Source organism: Rana temporaria, chromosome 4 (genome assembly GCF_905171775.1).
Source record: "Rana temporaria chromosome 4, aRanTem1.1, whole genome shotgun sequence".
NCBI lineage: Eukaryota > Metazoa > Chordata > Amphibia > Anura > Ranidae > Rana > Rana temporaria.
In genome coordinates this window covers 394140830-394153843 of record NC_053492.1, presented here as the reverse complement: position 1 = coordinate 394153843, position 13014 = coordinate 394140830, and the positions used below count along the sequence as shown (strand labels likewise).

The window sequence follows — 13014 nt, the reverse complement described above, 5'->3', positions numbered from 1 at the left end:
CAAATTATTAATAAATCGTTAAACGCTTATTGCGATTTTTTTTTACTAAAAATAGGTAGAAGAATACGTATCGGCCTAAACTAAGGAAAAAAATACTTTTTTTTTAGATTTTTTGGGGTGATATTTATTATAGCAAAAAGTAAAAAAATATAGATTTTTTTTCAAAATTATCGCTCTATTTTTGTATATAACGCAAAAAAAAAAAAAAACGCAGAGGTGATCAAATACCACCAAAAGAAAGCTCTATTTGTGGGAAAAAAGGATACCAATTTTGTTCGGGAGCCACGTCGCAATTGTCAGTTAAAGCGACGCAGTGCCAAATCGCAAAAACTGGCCAGGTCCTTTACCTGCATAAAGGTCCAGGTCTTAAGTGGTTAAGGATAGAAGTTATTACCATAACACTTTTTCTAAAATGTTCATAAATTTAAAAACCTCTCTTTTAAAAAAAAAAAAAAAAAACTTTCAACCTTACAATCAGTAAAAAGTTAAAGAAAGTACAATTTGCTTAACCAAATTTAACTTTGTATGTAAAAATACTCCTGTAACAAAAAAAAAACAAAAAAAAAAAAAAAAACAGGATAATTATTAAAATGAGTCGCATTAAGATTCATATTAACAGTTGATTTTGTATCGGCTATCTTTCTAAACTTCTTCCGAACAGGGATATCTAAGGAAAGCAATGACTGTATGCTATATAGTAATTAAAGTTCAATCTCTTTGCTTAAAGGATTTACAAAAGCCCTAGTAGACAGTATGATTCTTCAGTTTGTGATCAACAACAATTAAGTGGTATATATTTAGGGAGGGCTAAGCAGGTGAAATAATAAGGTCAGCAATAAGCCTTGCAGATCATGCTAACTAGAGATTGCAGCAAATAGTTATGCCTGGACACCAATGAGGCATCAAACCGACTCTTTTGGCCATATATTGTATGATTGATGTGCTTGCCAAATTTGGAATCTGTGATCCGTTTTATAAGGGTTTAAAAAGCATCATAAACCATTTATCACATGTAAAGTTCCCATAAAATGAATTATTAAACTTCACCTATGCCTTTCTATGTTACTTTTTTTTTTCTTAAACTGTAGGTATACTTTAGAGTCCTACTGTTCTCTGTCCTGTAGAAAAAATAAATACAAATTAAGATGTTTGCCTTAGCATGTCCTTTCTCAAACGTACTGCTAAATGGGAAGACCAGCCTTCAATATGTCCACCTGAGCAACCTCAATGTTGTAACAGAAGAAGCACCATCTGAATACCTTTAGCCAAGAAACATCTAATTTGACCTCCAGTTCTGTGAACAATTCTGGAAAACTTAGTGAGCCAATCTAAAGCTATCCACACACTATACAACTTTTGGTCTTCGATTTCCTTTAGATTTACCTTCAACTGTGTGCCATATTATATGGTTTTGGTAAAACTAAAGAAAAAAACCTGTGTGATTGGCCTTCCTGTTAGTTCAGGGGTCCAGTTACCGAGGTGAGCGAGCAATCTGTACTGGTGGTTGGCTCATTCACGTGGAGATTTGGTGTCCCCAAGGGATTCTTCTCTTACTTACTGTGTGTGTGTGTGTGTGTGTGTGTGTGTGTGTGTGTGTGTGTGTGTGTGTGTATATATATATCTTTTCTTTCTTTCTTTCTTTTTTGAGATAAAAACACTAACAATCTATTAACACTTGAAAATCCAATAAAACAACAATAATAGTGAAGATAAATGTGTATAAAAAGGCTACTTTCACACCGAGGTGCTTTCCAGTGTGAAAGTAGCCTAAAGTTGAAAAAAAATAATAATAGGGGAGATTTACTAATACTAGGAGTACACAGAACCTGGTGCAGCTCTGCATAAATAAGAGGGATGAGATGAACAGCTGCACTCCAATATTTATAAAAAATTGTGCCTTTTATTCCAGTAAAACGAAAACTACAACAGCAAAAAAAAAAACTGCAAACAGTGGGGTAACAGAGCTGACGCGTTTCACATTGATAACCGATGCTTACTCATAGCTGGTGAAGCTCTGCATAGAAACCAATCAGCTTCCATGTTTTATTGTCAAATCTTAATTGAACAAGCTGAAGTTAAAAGCAAATTGGTTACTATGCACAGCTGCACCAGATTCTGTGTTCTCCAATATTAGTAAATCCCCCCCATCTGGCCCTTAGCACACATGTGAATTCATTGATGTCCATAGCAATAATCAGTTCCAAGTATAAATTTATCAGTGTAACAATCCTCAGCTTCAATATCCTCCTATTCGTGATCCACCAAGAGAAATATATTTTATACTTCAAGATAAAATGTGACTCACGGCCACACAGTTAAAACCCCCTTTTAACATTGGCCATAAACGTTTAGGTTTCTTTCCTTCAGTGGACTAAATTAAAGAAATATCCTGAGTTATTAATCCCTGCTGTTAGCTCCCTGCGGCTGTTAGAATACTTGAACAGTGCTTGCATCTGTTCGGCTGACAATTTTCCTTTTTCCCTTCTTTGGCAAAAGTAAAAAAATTAAAATAAATATGTTGTCAATCTAGTGGTTTCGAACAGGGCCACCTACCTATGACATGTATTGACCAAAATTCAGTACATGTATGGCCAGGTTTAGAGTGAACTCACCACCAAATAACCTCTAGGCCCCTTTCACACTTGTACAACTTGTCCCACCATTTGGGACTGCAAAGTTGCATGACAAGTTGTTCCCCATGATTTCCAATGACAACCATTCATATTAGTACGACTTCAAGTCGTGCCGACTTTAAAGTAATTCCTGCATTACTTTGGTCCGACTTTGATGCGAGTTACACAGGCATTCCCTGAAATCACGTCAAAATCGTGGCAAAAAAAACCAGGGCTGTGGAGTCGGTAGATAAATGTTCCGACTCCTCAGTTTTATGTACTTCCGACTCCGACTCCCCGACTCCTCTGTATTAATATGCGAATGTATTTTATACATTCCTTGAGGGAAAGAAACGCAACCTACCACCACAGGACTACTGGCTGGGAAGCCAACAGTCTACTGTATTGCACAGTTTAAGCAAAAGACAAACACAATGAAAACAATCAAGTGGCTGGATAGTAGCAGCAGGCTTAAACATCAGGAACATGATCTTTACCAGTTCAAAAATACAGACCACATTATTTGGTTGTTTTAGAACATCTATAATGAACCAAAAACAAAATCTGTAAAACCTAGAAATGGTTTATATTAATCTTGAAATGTAGTTACAGGCTTAGCAAATGCAAATCAATTCAATGTAGAGTTCTAAGGAAGAGAATTGCCTCTGCCAGATCCTCTTTCATAGAGGCTCTTAAGTCAGACTTTATTATTTTTAGGGCTGAAAATAATCTTTCGACACTGACTTGGGTGGGTGGCGTTGCAGTAACTATTCTGGCCACATCACTAACGATCTCTTACAAAACAGTAAGTTTTGATGAGCGATCATACTTTTCAACTTCTTTTAGTGCTTTATAAAACTCCTGTTGGAATTTTTTTATTTGGACACTTACTGGTTCTCTAACATGCGTTCCCTGTAAAAGCAGAACACAACACTATGGAAAATATAAGTATTGCAGCTCCTAATTGTGCGTTGCGTGCCATATAGTGAAGCACATGAAAAGCATGCTTCTTCACGGTCACTTAACGTGTTCGTTTTGCGGTTACGTGAGGCACTGCATGCATTGGTCTTTATTCTTACAGTAGAGAAGTCATTAATTATAACTTTTTGTGAATTGGGACATTTAAACTTGCTTTTTTTTTTTTATTCCAATCTAAATTTAGTAGGAGTCGGAGTCGGTGCATTGTTTGCCGACTCCGACTCCAGGTACCCAAAATTTCCCCCGACTCCGACTCAGACTCCACAGCCCTGAAAAAAACACGCAGCTTTAAAGTCGCGATAGTGTGAAAGAGGCCTTAAACAAACAAAACAGGGTCATTAAAGCGGAGTTCCGGCCACAATTTCACTTTTTAAATATAAATACCCCTGTAATACACAAGCTTAATGTATTCTAGTAAAGTTGGTCTGTAAACTAAGGTCCGTTTTGTTAGGTTGTTACAGCATTTAGACACTTTATAAAATAGAAATTGACTGGGGCCATCTTAAGTGTGGGCATCATGAAGCCAGACTGTATGACTTCCTGGATTTCAGCCATGCTCAGTGCTGCACAAGCAGTGTCAGATCAGGTTTCAGCACCTGTGCTGTCCAAGTCACATGATTCTTCGAGACTGGGGAGTGCACAGACTCCTGGAAAGTTACACCCACTACATTCCCAGGAGTCTGTGCTGTGTAGGTTAGGAAGCATTAAGCACCTAGGTGCAGGAAGTGGGAAGATTAACTATTCTGCCTAGCAACAACACTTTAAAGGCATTTAAAAAAAAAAAAAAAAAAAAAATTCGTAAAGGACTAATGACATTTTTTTAAAACTACTGATGTAATGTTATATTTATGGGTGGAACTCCACTTTAAGTACTTTTCCTAATTTGCGGCATTAAATTTATTTTCTAAAACAATTTTGCTTCTTAAGGACTCCCCACCAAATTCCTGGTAATTAAAACTTACAAGAAGAGAAGGTGCCAATGGTGCAATATGTTTAATTTATAAAAACAGATGTTCAGTTTACATTCAAAGGTACTATCCAAGCACCAAATACACACACTCCTCTGATCTGACTGCCAGTAGTGCATAGGAACGTCACTGACTCTTGTCATTTCCAGGCATCTGTAGGAGTGGTACCATCAGTGACCTTAGTACATTCTGGTTGAAATGCATTCAACTCCCAGAAGATCAGAGAAGTGCGAGGACGGGGTGTAGCATCTGCTGCTGGCATAGCAGCACTGAATTTTTGATTGCTAAAGGGATTTTTTCACTTTATTATACAGAACTTTGTTTCTGTTGTTTATTTGATTTTAAATATTGACTGCAGTGGTCTCCAAACTGCTAACCTTGGGGCAAGATGCGTCCTTTTGCTTGCCTTTATCTGGCCCTTGGGGGAATATTCCTCCAAATGACACCGCAATTGGGGCATAATTCTTGCCACGGACACCAAAACTACTAATACCAATGATGGGCACTATTCTGCCCACTGACAAAATCGATGAGACACTATTCCACTCACTGACACCAACAATGGGGCACTATTCCTGCCACTGACACCAACGATGGGGCACTATTCCTGCCACTGACACCGATGGGGCACTATTCCTGCCACTGACACCAACGATGGGGCACTATTCCTGCCACTAAATATGTGGCATGGTTTATACTCACTGACACCAGGACAGTTTCTACTCTCATTGGCCATAGTCCGGCCCACCTAAAGTCTGAATCGCGGTAAACTGGTCCCTTGTTCAGAAACTTTTAAGACCCTCTATTTACTGTATTGGATTCTTTAAAGTATATGTGAACCCTTACCCATTCAGTTTAAAATAAAAGTGCAAAGCAAAACATTTGTGTATATATATATATATATATTTTTGTATTATTATTTATTTATAAGTAATCACATGACCTATGTTCCTAGCTGCATATGGGACTATATAGAGAGGTTGGAGTGTCAACAAGAGGCAGTACACTGATCTTTTATGTGAAGAGCTGTAAAGGGGGGTTAGCTGTCAGCACAAGTCTTGGCCACTGGAGGACAGGCAGACAGAGATCTGACCATGCCAAGATGGCTGTGTTTTCATGCCTAATGTGGTCATTTTGCAATAGGAAAGCAGGGGGACTGGTAGGATAGTTCTCATTTTGTACTTTTTATATTGATAAACCACAAGCAGCTTTTTCGTCAGGTGTTGGTTATATATACAGCACAGAGCACCCTGTTTTATATTCCCCGCATCTCCTCTTATGAGGCTCAGTCACCTGACTGGAGATCAAAAACTGCTTTTTTAATGACACAGTTTAATTACTATTATAATTAGGTCCCAGAGAACAGCAAAGTGGAGTCCAAACACTTGGGTGTAGGCACTGCAATAGTATGCAAAAATGTATAAGAAAGAACCGGGACGGCCGCACTCCAAAAATAAAAATGTGTTCCTTTTAATAAAAACTGGTCACAACATGGATGTCACAGCAAAAAATCAGGAAAAAGGGCTAACGCGTTTCACACTCTCATACATTCCTTTTTCATAGCTGAATAAGCACTGTATGAGAGTGTGAAACCGATAGCTCTTTTTCCTGATTTTTTGCTGTGACATCCATGTTGTGACCAGTTTTTATTAAAAGGAACACATTTTTATTTTTGGAGTGCGGCCGTCCCGGTTCTTTCTTATACATTTTTAATTATCATTATATATTATGTTGCCGAACATTGTGATATGTCAAGAATGTATTATACAGACTTGTAAAGTTATGAGTAATGTATTTAGTTACCAGTATATGCCGTTTCTCTGGGCAGGTATACATAGGGAATTATTTGGGTAGGTCCACCTATCTTTAGGGGACCTGTTTTTATGCCTTGTATATGTGTGTGTTCTTTTGATATTAGTCTAATAAATTTGTAGTTAACTCTTTAGGGTGTGCAGCAGTCTGTTTCTCTTTTTTACCCTTGTTATTATGAGTAATGTAGTCACAGCTGTCATAACTAAAAGGTGGGTGTTCATATCTGCACGACTCCTCTTTGAGCTCTGCATCAAATAAATATTTTGCATTACTAGGATTACATTATATAAAACAAAATCACAGAAAATGTTGTGAAAGGCTGAAACGTGTACAAACAGTATCAGAAGTCAAAAATACAGATGTGTCAGTGGTCAGGTAGCCTTAGCCAATAGCACATTAAATAAATACTCACCAATATAGACTTGAGTTCCACCATGAAGCTAGATAGATCGGAACTGTGCTGTAATCTCTGTGAAGAGAAAAATCACCTTTTATTTTTAGCTTACCCATTCAAGACATTCTCTGTAGAGACATCTACACCTCTAAAGAAAACAAGGTTCTCTATGAAGATCTTCTCCCCTAAGCATCTATCTCCCATCCTTATGCAGTGGCGTAGCGTGGGTTGTCAGTGCCCAGGGCAAGGCAAGTAATTTGCACCCCTCTAACCTGCAAACTTTTAGCACTCCCAGAGTCCTGTCCCTTCACTTCCTACAATAGCATTGGCCAGCCTGATTCCTACATTGACCACTAAACTAACCTACCTAATTCCTATACTGACCACTACACTGACCACTACACTACACTGACCACTATACTGACCACAACACTACACTGACCACTATACTGACCACAACACTACACTGAGCACTATACTGTCCACAACACTGACCACTACACTACACTGACCACTATACTGACCACAACACTACACTGACCACTATACTGTCCACTACACTGACCACTACACTATACTGACCACAACACTACACTGACCACTATACTGTCCACTACACTGACCACTACACTACACTGACCACTATACTGACCACAACACTACACTGACCACTATACTGTCCACTACACTAACCACTATACTACACACTAACCACTATACCATACTAACCACTACACTGACCACTAAACTACACTGACCACTATACTATACTAACCACTACACTACACCACACTGACCACTACACCATACTGACCACAATACTAACCACTACACTAACCACTACACTGACCACTATACTAACCACTACACTATACTAACCACTACACTACACTGACCACTATACTAACCACTACACTAAACTGACCACTACACTACACTTGACCACTGTACTGACCGCTACACTACACTGACCACTATACTATACTATACTATACTAAACTAACCACTACACTGACCACTATACTGAACGCTACACTACACTGCATGACTCTAGCTGCTCTTCTACTCTCACTCTCGCTGCTCCATCTCCCCAGATCGTGCCCATCTTCTCTCCCCTCCATCTCTCCCCCAGGATGCTCCCCCTCTCGTCTCTCTTCCCCTCCAGGCTGTGACTTTCCCTCTCACCTCCACGGTGGAGGCTCCACCCCTGCTGCCTGCACTCTATTCCCGGCTCTGTGCTCTCCTTCCTTCCTCCCCAGCATTGGCTCAGCCTGCCTGGAAGTGTCAACGGCTGCCCTCCTCCCAATCCAAGGTACCTTGCTTTCCTGGAGTAATCCAGCTCGGAGCTGCTGACTCATATTTGGCATGGCACCTGCTTCACTCTGCTGCCTCTGCTCGGCGCCGTCGGCGATAATCCCCGCCATGTACCAGCCGCGGTAGATCCTGGAGTCCCGCCTCCACCCATGTTCAGTCTCCTGCACCCTGTGATTGGTCAAAGGCGGGACTCCAAGATCTACCGTGATCGTGGACATGCCAGCACCGCCGCCGCACATGACTTCATACGCCCAATCACAGGGCGCCTGAGACTGAACATGGCGGCAGAGCCGCACGGGGACACATTGAAGTATATTTAGCAGCCACTGTGACACATATTGGTGGTTGCCCCCCTAAATGTTGCGCCCGGGGGCGACAACCCCCCTGCCCCGCTACACCACTGTCCTTATTCACATTTGGGCATTCTAGAATCGCTGGCACAATCCTACAATTCTGACTAAGCACTAGTTTCAGTGCGAAACGCTTCAGCAGTCAGGTTTTATTTTATTTTGCTGTGACTTGTAGTGCTGTCCTTCTTTGAATAAAAGGCTACGATTTGTTCAGAGTGCGGCTGTCCAGAGACAATCTTTGTTCCTGCTTTGCTAAGTGCATTGCCTGCACCTGAGTTGTCTGCAACGGAGGATATTCATCTGGGTTCCCAACTGGAGTGGCTATTCCCTTTCCCCCGTCTTGAATGCCAATGCCCCATTTAAAGCCTCCAACTTGGCTAACCTTTGGGAACTTTCTTACAAGATCTCTTTCCACTGGTATAGAACCCCCTGCATACTCAATGTAATAGACTCCTCTGTATCACCCCTTTGCTGGGAGGGGCTGTATCACAGGATACTTTCTTACACACTTTTTTGGTCTTTTAACACCCTAGTGGGTTATTGGTCTGACATGTTCCGCCTTATTCAGGAAGTCACACACACACACACATTCACCAGAACTTGCAATTCTTGACAAAATCCCTTTCCCAATCAGGAATATAGTAATTCACATACTGTTATCTACCAAACTGCTCATCACCTGCAATTGGCTATCTAACTCTACTCCGTCCTGCTCTGAAGTTATAGCTTTTACTCAATTGCACAGTGTTTACGAATGCATGTTCATATCAAGCAAAGGACACCTCTGCGCCGCCCAGGCAGAGTGGGTCCCACTGGTCTTCCTTGTATAAAAATATAGTGCATCCTGAAAGTTTTTACAGTGCTTCACTTTTTCCACATGTTGGTATGTTACAACTTTATTCCAAAATGGATTAACTTTATTCATTTCCACAAAATTCTACAAACAATACCCCATAATGACAACGTGAAAGAACTTTTTTTGAAATCTTTACAAATTTATTAAAAATAAACGAATCATGAACACAAGTATTTACAGCCTTTGCTCAATACTTTGTTGAAGCACCTTTGGCATCAATTACAGCCTCAAGTCTTTTGAGTATGATGCTACAAGCTTGGCATACCTATTTTTGAGCAGTTTCACTCTTCTTTGCAGGACCTCTCAAGCTCCATCAGGTTGGATGGGGAGCGTCAGTGAACAGCTATTTTCAGATCTCTACAGGGATTTTTAAATCAGATTCAAGTCTGGGCTCTGGCTGGGTCACTCAAGGATATTCACAGAGTTGTCCCATAGCCACTCCTTTGTTATCTTGGCTGTGTGCCTAGAATCGTTGTCCTGTTGGAAGATGAACCATCGCCCCAGTCTGAGGTCCAGAGCTCTCTGGAGCAGGTTTTCATCAAGGCTGTCTCTGTACATTGCTGCATTCATCTTTCCCTCAATACTGACTAGTCTCCCAGGTCCGGCCACTGAAAAACATCCCCACAGCATGATGCTGCCACCACCATGCTTCACTGTAGGGATGGTATTTGCCAGATGAGAGGTGCTGTCACGCACCTGGCGGTGGAGCCTGATGTGCAGGGAACGGCTACTCTTACTCCTCTCACTCCGGAGGCCCCAATAGGGAAAACAGGGAACCCGAGAGTACTGAGTCGAACAAGCGCCTGGCAGGAACGCTGGTGCTGGGCTGAGCTAGAATCATTCCGGAGCGGTGTCAGCGGTGCTGAGGAAGGCTGGACAGCAGGAGGCTGGGACCGGATGCAAGAAGCCAGGTTCAGCGCTGAGGGAGGTGTATCGTAGTACTGGTAGACAGTAGCAGGTTCAGACAGGCCGGGTCATTCACTGGCGGGCGGATCAGGTGCAGGGACTAAGCAGGAGCGGAGTCGTGGACCAAGCCGGGTTGGCAACTGGCGGGCGGCAGACTGATTAGAGGAACAGGCAGAAACGTGGTCAGACAAGCCGAGGTCAGGGCAGGCGGAGATCAAGGGTAGTCAGGGGCAAGCCGGGTCTCAGGAACAGGTAGATAGCGGATAACAGGTATCAGGTTTTGGTTCAGGAACACGCTGTAGATCAAGCAGCAAGAGGCCCCAGGGTCAGCACCCTTAAATAGTCCTATTTGGCACCAAGATGGCATCCGCACGTGCCCGCGCGCCATTACCGCTCGTGCGCGCGCTGTTACCCTGTGTTCCCGCGCGCCGTTACCACGATTGCGCGCGCCCGTGCGTGCCGCTATCGCCATCTAGTAGTCCATGACAGGTGCCTGGTTTTCTCCAGACATGGCGCTTGCCATTCAGGCCAAAGAGTTCATTCTTTGTTTCATCTGACCAGAGACTTTTGTTTCTCATTGTCTAAAAGTCCTTCAGGTGCCTTTTCTCAAACTCCAGGTGGGCTGTCATGTGCCTTGTACTGAGGAGTGGCTTCCGTCTGGCCATTCTACCATACAGGCCTGATTGGTGGAGTGCTAGAGAAATGGTTGTTCTTCTGGAAGGTTCTCCACTCTCCACAGAGAAATTCTGGAGCTCTGTCAGATAGGGATCGACCGATATCGTTTTTTCGGTGCCGATACGATACCAATATTTCAGCCACCTCTCCTGATAGCCAATATTTTTTGCTGATATTCTGTACATTCAAAACATTTTTTTACTGTTTTTTTTTTTAAGTTTCTTTTATCACTGTTATTGCTGTCACAAGGAATTTAAACAACCCTTGCGACAGTAATAGGCATATGAGAGGTACTCTTTATGGAGATATTGGGGGTCTATAAGACCACAAACCCCTCCTCTGCACTCAATGAAATTAATGAAAATTCTAAACCATGCATCACTGGGTTACATGCCCTAGGTCCTCTACTATGTTAACCATGCTGAAACAACTATGTACTACTGTAAATTGTTTAGATGATTTCTATTGTGACCTATTTTATTAAATAATAAATGTTACCATTCTACGATATGCATGCCTTCTGTATTATACATAACTATGTCTATATTGGTTGGTTTGTTTAACCTAGTAATGCGCTTCATATAAAGTCCCACCATCCTCCTTTATTCCATATTGCCAGGGATGGAGGCTTATCTTCGGTATTGCCTCATATAAACTCCCAACTTCTTTGCTTGTTTTCAAGGGTAGAAGGTAGGCATTCAGGCAGTGAATATGAGCTGATCAGCTTACTAATAAACTTTGTATATGATGAAATCGGTATTCTGCGAGTTGCCATGTTGGCATTGCTACACTCATGCATTGCTTGTAACAATAAAGATCATGCGTAGGGCAAAATAAATGAAACAAACATACTTAAATTACCTGTTTTACAACATGCTGATATCCATGCAGAGCTTTTGTTAACTGCCAACCACATTCCAATCTATCAATAAAGAACAATTAAATTAGGTACCAAATAATAGGATTTCTTGTACTCATTGTAAAATCCTTTTCTCTGACGTCCATGGACAGACACAGCTCCTTAAATCTTGACAAGTGGGTTATGTCCCCTGTTTACAGGAGAGGACTAGGCAGCAACATGTTAGATAATTAAATACATGTTACATTAACAGAGTTGAACAGCCCCGCCCAGGGGGCGGTCCCTCCAGACATAACCCTCCTCACTGCAGCATGCAGCCTCAGCTCGTAACAAGCAGTACAAAACTAAAAAGGAGGGGTGGGTGCTGTGTCTGTCCATGGACGTCAGAGAAAAGGATTTTACGGTGAGTACAAAAAAATCCTATGTTCTCCTATCGTCCATGGACGGACAAAAATCCTATGTTCTCCTATCGTCCATGGATGGACACAGCTCCTTAAATCTTGACAAGTGGGACGTCCCCAAGCAGTGTCAAATGAGGGGTGGGAAATACATCAGTAAAACCAATTTTAACTTCACCCCTAAACAAGCAGAGCTCCTCAACAGAGGAGGTGCAACTTTAAACAGCTGCCTGCAAAAACTAGCGTCCGAAAGAAGAATCAGAAGATGCACTCACAGCAACCATGTAAATTCTGGAAAAGGCGTGAACGGACGACCAAGTCGCCGCCTCACACACCTGTGAGACTTTGACATGGTCGAAAGTGCCGTGACCAGAAAGGGGGGCCCGCCCCTTAAGAGCATAGGCCTGTATGACAGCCTACCTGATCCACCGAGAAATGGTGGTCGACAACACCGCCAGGCCCTTTTGTGGACCAAACACCGACACAAAAAAGAGAGTCAGATCTCCGAAACAGAGCCATAGCAGGGTGGCACACCCGCAAAGCACGTACCATGCCGAAAGTATGAAAGGCAACCTCCGGCTGAGGACAGAAGGATGGAAGAACAATGTCCTTATTCCGGCGAAAGGCAGAAACCACCTTCGAAATGAGGGAAGGTCGCAGGTGCACCACCACCTAATCCTTATGGAGGATCAAGCATGGCGGCTTGCAAGACAAGACCGCCAACTCAGAAACTCCTCTAACAGAGGTAAAGGCCACTAAGATAGTGTGAAGAGAAAATCTCTCTGATGTTTCCAAAAGGAAGGTTCCAGAAGAACCGAGAGCACCAGAGATAAAACTCATGGGGGGAGAGATGGGCCAAGAGGGGAAAGCATATGGCAAACCCCCTGCACAA

The 13014-nt window shown here is 42.1% G+C and overlaps 1 protein-coding gene across 3 annotated transcripts in view; it reads right to left on the bottom strand.

Moving 5' to 3' along the window:
- Positions 1 to 13014, bottom strand: part of FANCL (FA complementation group L) — a 126419-nt gene that overhangs the window by 96425 nt on the left and 16980 nt on the right. For 2 of the 3 annotated variants that reach the window (XM_040351149.1, XM_040351151.1), the window contains exons 3-4: positions 11727 to 11787; positions 6783 to 6839 (exon numbers count right to left, since the gene is read on the bottom strand). In XM_040351149.1, the coding sequence (XP_040207083.1) occupies positions 6783 to 6839; positions 11727 to 11787 (118 nt within the window). The remainder of the gene's footprint in view (positions 1 to 6782; positions 6840 to 11726; positions 11788 to 13014) is intronic. The other variant, XM_040351152.1, reaches the window with a different exon arrangement.